We start from the raw sequence: 15,565 nt of genomic DNA, 5'->3' as shown, positions 1-15,565 counted from the left end.
ATATGGACAGATTCTGAAGGAAGTGAGCAGAATCAGGAGAATAATTGATAAAATAATATCAAGACTGTAAAAACAATTCTGAAGGACTTAAACATTCTGATCAACTCAATGATCAACCATAATTCCAGAGGACTGATGGATGATGAAGAATGTGACCCATCTCCTGAAAGAGAGGTGATAAACTGAAGGTATAAGATAGACACACTTTGGGGGCCTGGCTGAGATGGGGATTTGTTTTGCTTATCTATGATTACTGTTGGATTTTTCCCTTCACCTTCCAGTGAATGGGAGGTAGAGATAGAAGAAAAAATGCTAGACAATTGAAAAAGAAAAGAAAAAAAAAAGAAACCCAATTCTGGTACTAGGGAAGTGATTGTCTCTCCCTACTCTATTTAAATTAGATATATTCAGTGGTGGATACAGCATTTTAGAAAGGACATGGATAAATCAAAAATGGTCCAGAGAAGAGTTGGTGAAGAACCGTAACATGGTGACAGGTGAGGACCAGCTAAAGGAACTGGGAACATTCAGTCTGAAAAAAGACTGAAGGGGTGAGGTGAAGGGGGTGGGCATTCCAGTGTCTGCTTATATTGGAAAGGTCAAGTAGACCAAATATATTCCCTTTTCCACATGATATACCCTTTTTCCCTCTGTTTTTATTCTTGGTTACTAGGGATGACTTAATAGGTAAAAGGGAATAAACGTAATATAACATTAAAAAATAACAATAAATTTAAAACATTAAATTCTTCTTATTAAACTGGGACATGCTGGAGAAAGAGGAGTCAAATATCATCTCTTTGTGGAGGACAGAGGACAAGTTTTGCAGGAAGTCAGAGGAAGAGTTGACTATGGCCTTCAATGAATTATGCTAAAAGGAAAACTAATTTGGAGCCAGAGGAATCTTAGTTCTACTGCTTAACTTTAATTTTTTTCCTTTTCTTTTTTTAAATTTTTTTTGCAAGGCAAGTGGGGTTAAATGGCTTTCCCAAGGCCACACAGCTAGGTAATTATTAAGTGTCTGAGACCGGATTTGAACCCCGGGTACTCCTGACTCCAGGGCGGGTGCTTTATCCACTGTGCCACCTAGCCTCCCCTTCTTTTTTTTAAATTTTAAACAAATACAAAATAAAAAAATAAAACATTGTTAAATGTGTGGCAAAACATGAGAGGATTCAGAATATAAAGCAGGAAGTTTTCATTTCAAGAAAGTCTATATAATAAATACTACAGATTGTGTTCAAAATTATCCATCTTGAGGAGATCAAAGCAATCCATAGTCATATGAAAAAATTGCTCTAAATCATTACTTATTAGAGAAATGCAAATTAAAGCTTCTCTGAGGTACCACCTCACACCTCTCAGACTGGCCAGTATGACCAGAAAGAATAATGATCATTGTTGGAAGGGTTGTGGGAAATCTGGTACACTATTACATTGTTGGTGGAGCTCTGAACTCATCCAACCTTTCTGGAGAGAAATTTGGAACTACACCCAAAGGGCAACAAAAATGTGTATACCGTTTGATCCAGCAATTCCACTACTGGGTCTATACCCTGAAGAGATGATGAAAAAGGGTAAAAACATCACTTGTACGAAAATATTCATGACAGCCCTGTTTGTGGTGGCAAAGAATTGGAAATCAAGTAAATGTCCTTCAGTTGGGGAATGGCTTAGCAAACTGTGGTATATGTATGTCATGGAACACTATTGTTCTATTAGAAACCAGGAGGGATGGGATTTCAGGGAAGCCTGGAGGGATTTGCATGAACTGATGCTGAGTGAGATGAGCAGAACCAGAAAAACACTGTACACCCTAACAGCAACATGGGGGTGATGATCAACCTTGATGGACTTGCTCATTCCATCAGTGCAACAATCAGGGACAATTTGAGGCTGTCTGCAATAGAGAATACCATCTGTATCCAGAGAAAGAACCATGGAGTTTGAACAAAGACCAAGGACAATTACCTTTAATTTAAAAAAAAACTGATATTTTATTGTCTAATCTTGCTATCTCTTATACTTTATGTTTCTTCCTTAAGGATATGATTTCTCTCTCATCACACTCAGTTTGGATCAATGTATGCCATGGAAACAATGTAAAGACTGACAAATTGCCTTCTGTGAAGGGGGGGGGGTGGTTGGGGGGAGGGCAGTAAGATTAGGGGAAAAATTATAAAACTCAAATAAAATCTTTAATAAAAATTTAAAAAAAAGACAAAATTGTCCATCTTTTCTTTGCTTCTTTGAAGATTTTCTTCTTTGAAGATTTTCTTCTGTTCTCTGCTTTGCATTCTTTATTTTATTTTTTCCTTCCCCCTGCCCCAGCCCAGGCTACAACTAAATGTGAATATATTCATAAATCTACTTATATATGGACATACTTCTGCTAACTTATGCATACACACCCACATATATACCCATGGATATATTTACATAGATACACATACCCTTATACATATAGATACATAGACCCATAAATATTCATAGATAGCTATATATTTGGTTTGTAACTTTTATTTTTATAACATTTCTTAAAGTACTCCTGTACTTTATTTTTTGCTCCTTGCCCTCTTATTCCTTAACTTACCAATTTTCCAAGAATCCTTTCCTTACAGGCCCTTCTATACTCACCTCCCCATTGATCTACACACCCTTCTGTATAGCTTCCTCCTATTCCCTTATCCTTTAACTTAGTACCCTCCTCTTATTTCTTTCTGAATTTAAAAAGCTTTTAAACCTTTCTATAAACAAACTAACGAATTAATGAATGAATATATAGTTATGATATTTTTGTCTGCAACCCCAGGTCTTTCAATGTAGCCTAATTGTGACTTCTGTATTTGAATTTTTTTTCTTGTTGCTCCTAATACTTTCTCTTTAACCTGGAGGTTTTGAAATTTGACTATGACATTCCTGTCAGTTTTCCTCCTTTCGAGTGGTGATCAGTGAATTTTTTCTATTTCTATTTTTAGGTGATGATCATTGGACATTTTCTATTTCTACTTTCCCTTCTTGTTCTAACACTTCAAGACTATTTTCTTTAATTATTTCTTGTATTATTATAACAAGATTCATTATTTGATTGTAGCTTTCAGGTAGTTTGGTCATTCTTATGTTTTCTCTTCTTGATCTATTCTCCAGATTGGTTGTTTTTCCTATGAGATGTTTCATATTCTCTTCTATTTTTTCATTTTTTTTATATTTTGTTTTATTATTTCTGGATCTCTTATAACTGCACTGACTTCCCCTTGCCCAAATCTAATTTTCAAAGAATCATTTTCTTCCTTAACATTCTGAATTTCCTTTTCCAATTGGTTAATTTTTTTATAATCTTGTTTTTCTTGTATTATTTTTTATTAAAGGGCAGCTAGGTGGTGCAATGGATACAGCACCAGCCTTGGAGTCAGGAGGACAGGAGTTCAAATTCCACCTCAAATACTTGACTCTTACTAGCTGTGTGACCTTAGGCAAGTCACTTAACACTGATTGCCTCACATCCAGGGCCATCTCCAGTTGTCCTGATTCATATCTGGTCACTGGCTCTGGAGGACAAAGTGAGACTGGTGACTTAGCACAGTATCCCCACCTCATTCAAATCCAATTCATGTGCTTGTCATGGTACCACTTCCCTGATGTTGTGGTCTTCCTCAAAATGAAAGACAAACATACATTTATTTATTTATTCATTCATTCATTCATCCATTCATCCATTTATCTATCTATTTATTTATTATTTTTTTAATTTTAGTTTTGCCTCAATCTTGGGGGTAGGAAAGCCTTTTTTTTTTTTTTTTTTTTGGCTTCAGAATCTTCCTCCCCAGATGAACCCTGGTCTTTTCTTTTCCCATAGAAACTGTTCTATGGTTAGGTTCCTTCTCTTCCCCACTCAGACTCCCCCCACCTGTCAAGGAGGTGAGAATTCCTGGGGCTGAGGTGGAGGCTACCTCCCACCCAGGCTGCCCCTAGGCTCACCTCTTGTTCCAGGGAGCTAGCCTGGAGATATTTACTCTTCAATCTTCCCAACCTCAGGCCAGGGATCTTTCTTCCCATAGGCTCCACTTGTCCCAGGAGGATCACTGTTCTGCCCCAGTTCCTGTTTATTTAAACTGCTCTATGTTCACCCTGAGATTTTTTTTGACTTGTCTGTGGAGGGAATCTGGAGACCTCAGAATTTTCTGACCTACTCTGCCATCTTCCTGTAATTCTCTCCTTGTCATTACTTTTGTGACTTTGACCAAATCCCTTGCCCTTTCTGGACCTCAGTTTCCTCCATAAAATGAGGGGATTTGACATGGTGATTTTGTCGGTTATTTTATGGTAGCGATCCCCTTCGGGTACAGGGTGGGCTACTGCTGGATGACCTTTGAAGTTCCTTCCATGTCTGTGATTCTGTGATTCTGTGATTAATAAGCTCCAGAAGATCAAGGGTGAAAAAATTAGAATGGGCTGGGGTGAGAGGTTAGGTGGAGGGTTATCATCATTGGAATTGGGAGGATATGCATAAACTTATCATTTAAGGAATGATGAATCCTATTGGACCAGAAGGCGAGCAAGGAAATGGGAGAGATAAGGCTGGCATGTGAATGACATGTGGGACTAGGGCAGGGTCCAGATTTTGACCATGTGAATGGAAAGGAGGAATATGTGATGGGTTGTTTAGTCCTTGAGGCCTACAGACCTTCAGGGCAATGTCAGATAGGATCCTGGATGGAGCACTTGGATCTACTGGCAATATTGTTTGAGATAGTGGAGGGAGAGGGCAAAAGGAAGGTTTTAAACTTGTGTACAGTCAGACAGATGCCTCCCTGTATAGTTTCTCAAAAAGTTTAAAATCATCCCTTTGCTTTCTCCCCTCCCTCCCCAAATATTATATATGATATATGATATAATAATTTAGGCATTATATAATATGTATTACATATCATAATATATATGTCTCACTGAACAGTTTCTCATAAAGTTAAAAATCTTCCCTTAGCCCTCTCTTCTCACCCCCTAGACATTATATGATATAACATAATATATTCTATAATATATACATCACATAATAATAGATTATGTGACAATGTAATATCTATGTGTCTCACTATTGTTTCTCATAGTTTAAAGTCCTCCCTTCATCCCTCAGACATTATAATGTAATTATATAAATCAATGTAATATGTTATATATAAAGGAGAGTGCCATCTGTATCCAGATAAGGAGCTGTGGAGTTTGAACAAAGTGCAAGGACTATTCCCTTTAATTTAGAAAAAAACAGATATCTTATTGTCTGATCTTGTCACCTCTTAGACTTCTCTTCTCTTCTTTAAGGATATGATTTCTCTCTCATCACACCCAATTTGGATCAAGGTACAACATGGAAACAAAGTGAAGACTGACAGAGCGCTTTCCGTGGGGGGGGGGGGAGGGAAGCAAGATTGGGGGGGGAAATTGTAAAACTCAAATAATATCTTTAATAAAAATAAATTTAAAAAAATGTTATATATACATAATATATGTCTATCTGTCTCACTATAGAGTTCTTCACAAAGTTTGAAACCCTTCCTTAGCCTCTCCTCTCATCCCTCAGAAATTACATAAAATAATAAGACAATATATTACATAATGTATATATTATATAATAATAGATTATATGATAATATAATATACATGTGTCACACTGGCTAAGTGTGTTATTATAGCTAACCCTCATCCCCTGGTCTTTATTTATACTATAATAATATATTGTTATATAATGTACATAATATATGTTATATATCTGTCTCATTAAAGAGTTTCTCACAAAGTCTATAACCCTCCCATTTGCCTTCTATCCTCACCCCCAGACAATTATTTCAGGGGGATCCAAATGTGCTGCACATAGCGATGGGGGATATGTAAGGTCAAATAAGCTCTATGAATCTCAAGTAATTTTCTCCCACCCTTTGCAATGGCCTCCATTTACTCAGAAAACTTATGTCCCTGTAGTACCCTTGCCTAGATTTAGAGGGAACGAAGACACAGAACACTGAGTGGCAGAGATGGGCAGACCCTCAGAGGTTACTCAGTCCTACCTCTTCATCTTACAGAAGAGGCTCAGAGATGGGTTTTCCTTGGATCACAGTGACTCATTGTGAAACCAAGTTGGTCTCCTGATTCCTAGGCTAGGGCAACTGTGCATTGCTGGTTACTTGACTGACTGCCAACTGATCAGAGAAAGGTGGATGGGGACAATCCTTGGTTGGGGGCAAGCCGAGATCTTGGAATGCTTGCCTGGAGATGGCTGCTGATCTTTTGGATATAGAAGATTCTGGATATGAAATCTTAGAGTATGTTTTTCAGAATTAGAGGGCTCCATCACTTCTAACCTGACCTATATTTGCTCCTGAGGGAGATTTGGGAATGGGGGCCACTGTTTCATCTCCTCTGGCCCCATGTGACCAGTTTCATGCTTCCAGTTCTTGAAGGACTTAAATGCTTCCTATGCTCCATGAAAATGCCAAGCCATCTCAGGGCGAGGGTCTTGATGCCTTTGAGTTTATTGAAGTCACAGTCTAGGACTGGATGGGGGAGAAGGTTGTGGTCAGAATTGGGCCAGTGCTCTACCCCCATCCTCCACACCAAGTTTTTGGGGAGTTTAGATCCCAACACATCCTATAGTGGTTTTGGGGGGGGACAGACAAATGGCTTTTCAAATAATGGCTCCATTGGCTTAGAGGTCATAGATAGCAAACTCCTCATTTTACAGAGGAGGAAACTGAGGAACAGAGAGTCTGCTTGCCCAGGATTACACAGGTAGCTAGTGTCAAAAGTGGAATTGATTTGGGCTCTTCCTGACTTGGGCCAAGCGTCCTATCCACTGTATTGGTTAGCTGTTGGAAGGTGAGGGGTGGGGGTTCCTTACCTACCCCAAGGGGAAGATCTGAAGAGTGGGAAGAGGACTTCATCTTAGTCTCTCAAAGGTTTTGAGATGGGACATGTACTCAGATCCAGTGGAACTGGGTTAACTGAGGTGAAATCATTGTCAGCAAAAAGAGGATTGTAACTATTACTAATAATCAATTATCATCCTCCCAGTTGGCCTCCCTCCTTTGCCCCAGCACCTTCCCCTGCCTCTGCTGGACAGGATTGATGGGTTGAGCTTTGAGAGGGTTAGAAATAATAATAACTCACATCTCTATAGAAACTTTGAAGGTTTACAAAATACTTTCCATATATAATATCATTAGATCCTCACAACAACCCTGTGAGGTAGGGGGTTACAGATGAGGTCAGAGTGTGACTTGCCTAGGGTCATACGGGAAGTGTCAGAGATGAGATTTGAACCCAGATCTTTCCAAGTTTAGCTGTCTAGAAACCACTACATCTCCCTTGTAGAAATTGAAGCTTTTGTATATGCTCCACCTCCTGGGTCTCTCATCCCAGGAACTGAGGATGGTGGGGAGGCTCCCAAGGGAAGGGTTGGTCAAAGACTCCCCACAGGGAAGCCTGAGGCTTGCCAGCTTTCTTCTTCTTCCTCTTTCTTCCTCTTCTCCTCCTCCTCCACATTTTTCAGGATAGAGTTGATCCAGTCCACATAAAGGGAGACTCGAGCAAAGAAGTCTGGAAATCGCTGAGAAGCACACCCACCTCTGATGAACGAGTCCACAGCATGGACCACTCCCTGGCAGATGAGAGGGCCCCCAGAATCCCCCTGTGGACAGAGGTAGGATTGATTCACTTACTTTTGACTTTTCTTGCCATTCACACTTGGTTTTAGACCACAGAGAACTTTAGAAATGATTGAATCAATCTCACCTCTTCTTTTTACAGGTGAGAAAAATAAAGCCCCTACAGGGATGGAGACCTGTCCTTGACCATACAGTAAGTGAATGGCAGAGTTAAACCTGGTCTCCTGAGCCCAGAATACTTTCCACTATCCATATTGCTCTTTGAAGATAGGTAATGTCCCCTCACCCCAGGTTCTCCATCCTCCATATCTTCTATCTTCCTTCCATATTATGCCTCAGCTGACTACTCCAACCCTCCTGCCTCTGGGACACTCTGGCTTCCTGATCTCTAAGAAAAGGGTATTAACCCTAGATTCTGGGCTTGCTAGGATCCAGAATTCCTTTCTTTCCCCTACTACAGTTCTTGCTGCTGTCACTGGCACTGGACTCTGCTGCTACCTTCTCATGGGGCATTGGTGAGTGGGGTATTAGATATATTAGATACATACGAAACAGATGCCTGCTCGCTGACGGGGTGCCAGCGTACAGATATTATGCTCCCGACATTGGAAGGTCACCACAGTAACGTTCAGTTCCTGCAGGACATTGGAGATGGGCAGATCTGTTCCCAGTCGTCCCCAGCCCATGGCCAGGCACTGGGTCCCCATTGGCAGAGACTGGCCTTGATTTGGGAGTGGTGCCACCTGGACGTTCTCATTCAGAGTAGCTGGACGGTCCAGCTGTAGGGATGAAGGGGCCAACACAGGGCTGGTTGGCAAAGGGCAACTTGGAATCCCCCCTCTGATTTTCCAGTTCCAAACCCCCCTAAAAAACAACTTGTCTTCAGTCAAGGGGGGCCTCCACCTTCACACACACACCATCCCCAAGTCAGGTCAGGATCCACTTAGTAAAACTCCCTTTAGAGTTGTCTATTGGAACACTCCACTAGTTGGAAGCTACTTTCTTGTCATCTAATACTTGTATGAGCTAATTTCCTGGGTTTGTGTGTGTGATAATTGTAACAATACAAATTTATAGAGAACTTTAATGTTTACAAAGATTTCTGTGCCTAAAATCTCCTTTGAGCCTGGTAACTACTCTGTGAGATAAGTACCACAAGTGCTATTACTATTATTATTCACATTTTCCAGATGAGGAAACTGAGGTTGCTAGGTTAAGCAATTTGTCCATGGCTACAAAGAGCTAGTAAATTGGGGGTAAGACAGAAAAACAAGTCTCTTAGTTGCCAGTCCAGTACTCTTTCCACTAAGTGTATTAATTCTTCAAGACTCCTCACATATTGGGGGTAGCTAGGTGGCACAGTGGATAGAGCACTGGCCCTGGAGTCAGGAGTACCTGAGTTCAGATCCGGCCTCAGCCACTTAATAACTACCTAGCTGTGTGGCCTTGGGCAAGCCACTTAACCCCATTGCCTTATAAAAAAAAACTAAAAAAAAAAAAGACTCCTCATATATTAACTTTATGAACTGGGTAAATTGTGTATGTGCTTGTATGAACTAGTTAGGTTTATGCTATTTTGTGTGTGTGCTAATTGGCTATTACTAATTGCATATTCAACAATTCATTATGTTCTTCTATATGCAGATTTGGTATGTCATTAATTATATATGAGCTTCTATGTGGTAATTATATGTAAACTCCAATCAAATAGCTGTATGATATTCAGTCCATATATGCTAACCGCTCTGGGAAATGGATATATTTCAATCATTAGTTCCTCAGAAAGGAAGAAACAAAGAGGGAAAGAAAGAGGTTGAGAGACAGAAAGAAAGAGCGAGAGAGATAGAAAGGAGGAAAGAAAGAAGGAAAGAAGGGAGATAGAAAGAAGGAAAGAAAAAACAAAGGAAGGAAGAAGAAAGAAAAAAAGATAAAGAAAGAAAGAGAACCAAAGTTTTTTCTGGGATGGAGAGGATGTCTCCATTTCCATAACTTTCACCCATTGTTCCTGGTTCTCCCTCTGGATTCACATGGTCCCAGCCCCTTCAGATCCCTGAAGACAAGTTATCCTTGTACCCCCACTGAGCTGGAAGATCCCTTAGAGACTTTGTAGTCCCACTTAATGGATAGATATTGATCACAGCAGGATTCAAGGCCAGATCCTGGACTAGATCCAGTTTACTTTAGACTTACCATATGACTTCTCCTAAATCCTTTTCCCCATCTTCTGCAGGTCTTCAAAGGCCATGATTTCTTAGAAACCTCTCCATCCTATCGATGGCACTCCAGAAACATGGAGGCAATTCTCTAGCTAATCCCATGATGCACGTCTAGGGTCCCTTGGGTAGCCCTTCTACAGGCCTATGAGCTAAAAGGCGTTCCATTCTACCCACCCCCCCTTCTCTCTGCACCCCTGACCTCACTGCTGCACCCTAGCAATGAGGCAAAAATAAGCAAGATGGACACCAACCTTTTACCTTGCCCATTTCCTTCTCTTTGCTTTCCTTCCCCTCTCACCTGAATAAGGGCGATGTCATTGAGTATCAGGTTTTCATCATAATTATTTAAAAAGAAATGCTGGACATTGAAAATCTGCCAGGAAGGCTCTTGATTTTGCAAGTCATGGACTCCTGCAGCCACCTGCATCAGCTGAGGGATTCTGGGGTGGGAAAAGGGGGAAAAATGAAGGGGAGGAGACCTTCCACCAGATACCATAATAATTATAGTCACATGCTTATGAGGCTCTAAGGTCCCTCAGAACCAGGGGAAGAAAGACAAATATCGTTGTTCCCATTTTATAGTTAAGAAAACTGAAACTTAAAGACTTATCTAAGGTCACACAGCTAGCAATTGGTGGCATTAGGATTTGAGTTCAGTTACCTCCAAGGGATATCTATCCAATTAACCCTTAACTGACTTTCAGTCCCTCGGTCTGGAAAACTCTGGCTTCTCCCTCTCTCATCTCACTCACAATTAGAATATCCTAATTTAGAAATAATCAACTTTTACATTTTTTTGTCCTTCATGATTAAGAAGCATTTATTAACAAAAATAAAAAAAGAAGCATTTATTTCTTGAAATAATCTTGTGACTTAGGGAATGGCATCAAGCCTTGCCCATTCTGTCTCCCTAACATCTCCCCCATCACCTTCCTACTCCCATCTACAGTGGTTGGGATCTAACTATTAGAACAGTTGCTTAACTGGTCTCCCTTGGCTCTAGCTACAATCCACCTGGCACAAACTGCTGGTCGCTCTCCTACACAAATGTCTTCTATGGCTCCCTGTTGTCCAAAAGAGAAAGTCTAAACTTTTCACAAAGTCTCTATTCCATGAAGCCTTGTAGATTGCTCCCATCCACATGGAACTCAGAAAAGGTTTCCTTTATTACAGAGAGTCAATAGTTTGCTGAAACATGGGGTCTCTATCTTCTGTTTGTAGGCTCCTACATTATATGACATCTGCCCCCTCAGTCTAAGAGGTCTCTGAGGGCTAGATTCTATCTTCCCTACAGAATAAGAGCCCCACTAGGACATGCCCCCTCCCCCATCTCTTTCTCTGCCTCTGTTTCTCTCTCTGTCTCTGTTTCTCTGTCTGTCTCTGTCTCTGTCTCTCAGTCACAATCCACGTGGTACAAAGATGCCCATCATAGTTATTGAAATATAAATGATGAAAATCTACCAGATGGGCTCTGGATATTGCAAGTCATGGACTCCTGCAGCCTCCTCATCAATTGAGGGATTCTGAGTGAGAAAAGGGGAAAAGCGAGGGGAAGGGGGGCTTCCTTTCAGTAGGGCTCCTGAGGACAGGAACTGAGTCCCTACTTTCCTTTAGTCCAGGCTCTCCCCTCTCTGGATCCTCTCTCCCTGGGTCCATAGAGACCCTTCCCTATAATTACTCACATTCTGCTGACGCAGTGGGCTGCTGTCATCACAAACTGAGGGTGGATCAATGTTCCCCCACAGATGTGGTTACCTAGAAACTGCAGGGAGACGATATAGGGCCGAGAGTGGGGGATGGCGGTTCTTCCACCTACAATCTTGGAGCTAAGAACCAAACCTGGGAGGGGGGGATAGGGAGAGAGAGAGAGAGAGAGAGAGAGAGAGAGAGAGAGAGAGAGAGAGAGAGAGAGAGAGAGAGAGAGAGAGAAATATCAAATCTACTTCTTCTAGCCTTCAAGGTCTTCTCAGAAACTCATCCTTAGAGGAGCTGTTCCTGGGGCTAGGGTGACTCACGAGTCTAAAGTCTCCTGATTTTCTATCTGGAGACTAATAAACTCCCCACAGCCAAACAACAAATCAGAGGCAGAGAGCCCTGCTTCCTCTGGCCCTGTGATGCCTCGGGTCCTTCCCCAGGTAGAGTCAGGCTGAAAGATGGCAGATAAGGCAGGGAAACCATACTTACAGCCCTGGATAGAAACTAGAAGTGGGAGCAGGGTCCTGAGCAGACAGGAAGCCATGGTGAGGGAGGGCAGGGGGTATTGGGGGGGCCTCAGGGTCTCTGGACCTTCTCTTTTTGATCTGTCCTCTTATAGGCTCTGTGGGAAGGCCGTTGGGGTTGCTCCACAGACCCAGGAGCCTAGGCTTTCCCCAACTTCCTCTGGTGCCACCGTAGGTGGGAAGCAGGAGATGGGAACAGGGAAAGAGAGAAGTAGAGAGAGATGAGGGGTGATAGCAGAGACCCTGCACTTTTAGGAAGTAGTTTCTGCCTCCACTTGTCACCCCATTCTTGGGGAGGGCAAGGAAGAGAAAGGCTAAGGTCACAGAATCACAGGATCTGACAGTCCTTAAAGTCCTCAAGGTCATTTTTAATGAGTCCCTCTTCCCAAAAGAGTCTTCATTGTCCATTTGGAGCCTGGAGCAAGAGTTCTATAAATGGGAACTCCCACCAATTATTATCAGGACTCCAACACCAGGCCTGGGGGAGGTCTTAGGATGTCACTAAATCAAGTTTTGGGGGAGATTACTGCTAGCCACTGAACAAAAGATTTTATTAGATGCTTTGCTAAAATCTAGGAAGACAATATCTATATAATAATTTTCTTTAAAAAGAAAATGAAGGGGGTGGCTAGGTGGCGCAGTGGATAGAGCACCTTCCCTGGAGTCAGGAGGACCTGAGTTCAAATCGGGCCTCAGGCACTTAATAATTACCTAGCTGTGTGGCCTTGGGCAAGTCACTTAACCTTGCCAAAAAAGAAAAAAGAAAATGAAATGAGTCTAGCATGACCTGCGATTGATGAAGCCATTTTTGCTAAAATACTTACTAGCCAACTCTGTCATCAAAGGACTTGGGGCTGAAAGTACATAAAGTGAGCCTGAGTATGAAAAATTGATGTGTGACCATGGCGGGGGACTGGGACCTGACTAGTTATCCTTAATAATAATGATAACAATATCTATATGGTGCTTTAAGATTTGCAGAGCACCTTACATATATTATCTCATTTGATTCTTACAGTAATCCTGGCATTATTCCCATTTTATAGTTGAGCAAATTGAGACACAGAGAACTTAAGTGACCTGCCCGGGCTCAAACAAATAGTAAATAGGGAATTTGAACTTGTCTTTCTGACGCCAAATCCAACATTCTCTGCAGTTTTCCATTTGGTCTAAAAAATTGCTTTTTGAAATTTTCACACCCTCTAAATTTCAGTCAGTTAGCCTTTGACAGAGTTCAGTTAATGATGGGGAGCCAATCACCTCCATGGATGACCCTTGCTCTGTTGGTTGGGAAGTTTTTCCTGATATAAAATCTAAATTCAGCTTTTCCTAACTTTTACCTGACTCCTGGTTCTGTCCTCTGAAGACAAATAGAATCCCTCTTCCATCTAAATGTCTTCAAATACAGCTGCCATCCCTCCCTGGGTCCCTCTTTCCCATCCCATACCCTGCTTTCAGATCTCCTCTTCTTTAGGCTAAACAGTAGAGTTCTTAAAATATTTAAAGGCACCTGTCAGTCTGCTCTAGGCTTCCCCTTTTCCAGGCCAAGTAATAAATTCACTTCCTTCAACCAATCCTCATATGAACTGGCTTCAAGGGACTTCCCTGTCCTGGATATTGAGTTTATCAATGCTCCTCTTTAACCTAGAAATGATCCTAATAGCACAAGTGTGATCTGACCAGCTATGATCATTGTGGTCATTTCAGTCAGTTGTACTAAGATTCCAGTTTCCAACCTTTATTATCTTAAGACTTCTTTACACTCTTATAAATTAAGGAGGACCTCCCCAAAGAGCTCTTATTTTGTGGGTTATAGCTATAAATATTTACCTTATTAGAAATTAAAATTTCTTAGTATTATTATAAAAATTGTTGATACCTCATCTATTGACTGAAATAGTCTTGGGGATGCCTGGGAGTTCCCAGACTTTGAGGGCTGTTCCTCTACCTTGTCAAACTTTTAGGCTTATTACTTTGTCATTCAGCATACTAATTATCACTTTTAGTGTTATATAATTTACATATTTAATAGATAAACAAATCCTTTGGGCACTCCACTGGAGCCCAAGTTGCCTTAAAACCATAAAGTATAAGGCCTATTTGTGCACAATCTATGGTTGACTCTTCTGAGCACATTTTGGTCTCATTAGCCTATTGGACACACTGTACCTTTACTCCAAAATAGTGGTCATTTTGGTCCTCTTTGAGGATAAAGGACATCAAACAACTAACTAATCAAACCATTAATGGCTACTTCTTGGGTCTGGCCATTCAACCAATTCAAAATCCATCTACCTGGTTTTTAGTCCACATTTTTACATTGCTTTCATAAGCAGACAATTAATCAATCAAGAGGCATGGTGCTAGCCACTGAATGAAATCTAGGAAGGTGATCTCTATATAATAATCTGTTTTAAAAAGGAAATGAAGTGAGTCTAGCATGACCTTGACTGATGAAGCCATCTCCTTCATCAAAGGACTTGGGATTGAAAGGCACCTCTGAGGGTGTCTACTCTAATTACTTCAAGATACAGACAAGAAGAATGAGGATTGGGGTGGCTAGGTGGTGTAGTGGATAAAGCACTGGCCTTGGAGTCATGAGTACCTGGGTTCAAATCCGGTCTCAGACACTTAATAATTACCTAGCTGTGTGGCTTTGGGCAAGCCACTTAACCCCATTTGCCTTGCAAAAAAAAAAAAAAACTAAAAAAAAAAAGAATGAGGATTTATTCTAGGATTTTGCCAGCAATCAAGACCAGTTTAATTGCTTTCCAATTTGCAGTCTCTGTACACATATGTCTTTTGGAAATCCACACTGAATTAGCTCCTCTCCTATCCTGTGACGTTACTCCTATTCTCTTCTGTCCTTCAATGATCACATACAACAGCTCAGGAATCACATCTATAGGAGCAGCTCATAGGCATCCAGGATCAAAGCAGTAAAAAATAGTTTGATAATTCTATTTCCATATATGGGGTAGCTATGTAAATCAGTGAACTGAGCACTGAGCCTGGAGTCAGGAAGACCCTTCTGCCTGGGTTCAAATATGACCTTATGTATTTGTTAGTAAGCCAGTCACTTTCCCCTGATTGCCTCAGTCTCCTCATCTGTAAAATGAGTCAGAGAAGGAAATGGCAAACCACTCCAGTGTCTTTCCCAAGAAAACACCAAATGAAGTTAGAAAGGGTAGAACACAATTGAAATGATTGAAAAATATGCACTAAATGTGGGAAGGGCATCTGAAGGACAGATAAATCTTTAACTGCCAAATCGCATCCATTGAGTCCTGGCTGGAAATGGGTTGGAGGGATTAAAAGCTGTGGTGTAGAGGGTGAAAAAACACCCATCCAACAGGAGCCCGGTATATCTGAATTGTTCTCCTAAGGGAAGTATGGGGTAGCAACTCTTTTAGAGATTCTACAGCACAATGAAGACCAAGGCACAGTGGGGATTGAGCAGAAGCCTTGACCC

The 15,565-nt window shown here is 41.2% G+C and overlaps 1 protein-coding gene across 1 annotated transcript; it reads right to left on the bottom strand.

The window, feature by feature from the left end:
• Positions 1-7,188: 7,188 nt before the first annotated feature.
• On the bottom strand, positions 7,189-12,139 carry LOC141497522 (myeloblastin-like). The gene is made up of 5 exons (XM_074200192.1): positions 12,059-12,139; positions 11,557-11,713; positions 10,173-10,314; positions 8,207-8,437; positions 7,189-7,681 (listed from the first exon to the last, which is right to left on the bottom strand). Exons 1-5 carry the CDS (start codon positions 12,111-12,113, stop codon positions 7,454-7,456), a joined length of 813 nt encoding a protein of 270 aa, XP_074056293.1. The 5' UTR covers positions 12,114-12,139; the 3' UTR covers positions 7,189-7,453.
• Between the last annotated feature and the right edge of the window lie 3,426 nt (positions 12,140-15,565).

Source organism: Macrotis lagotis, chromosome X (assembly GCF_037893015.1).
Source record: "Macrotis lagotis isolate mMagLag1 chromosome X, bilby.v1.9.chrom.fasta, whole genome shotgun sequence".
Classification (NCBI taxonomy): Eukaryota; Metazoa; Chordata; class Mammalia; order Peramelemorphia; family Peramelidae; genus Macrotis; species Macrotis lagotis.
The sequence above is the reverse complement of the archived record's forward strand: the minus strand, read 5'-3'. Positions and strand labels throughout refer to the sequence as shown.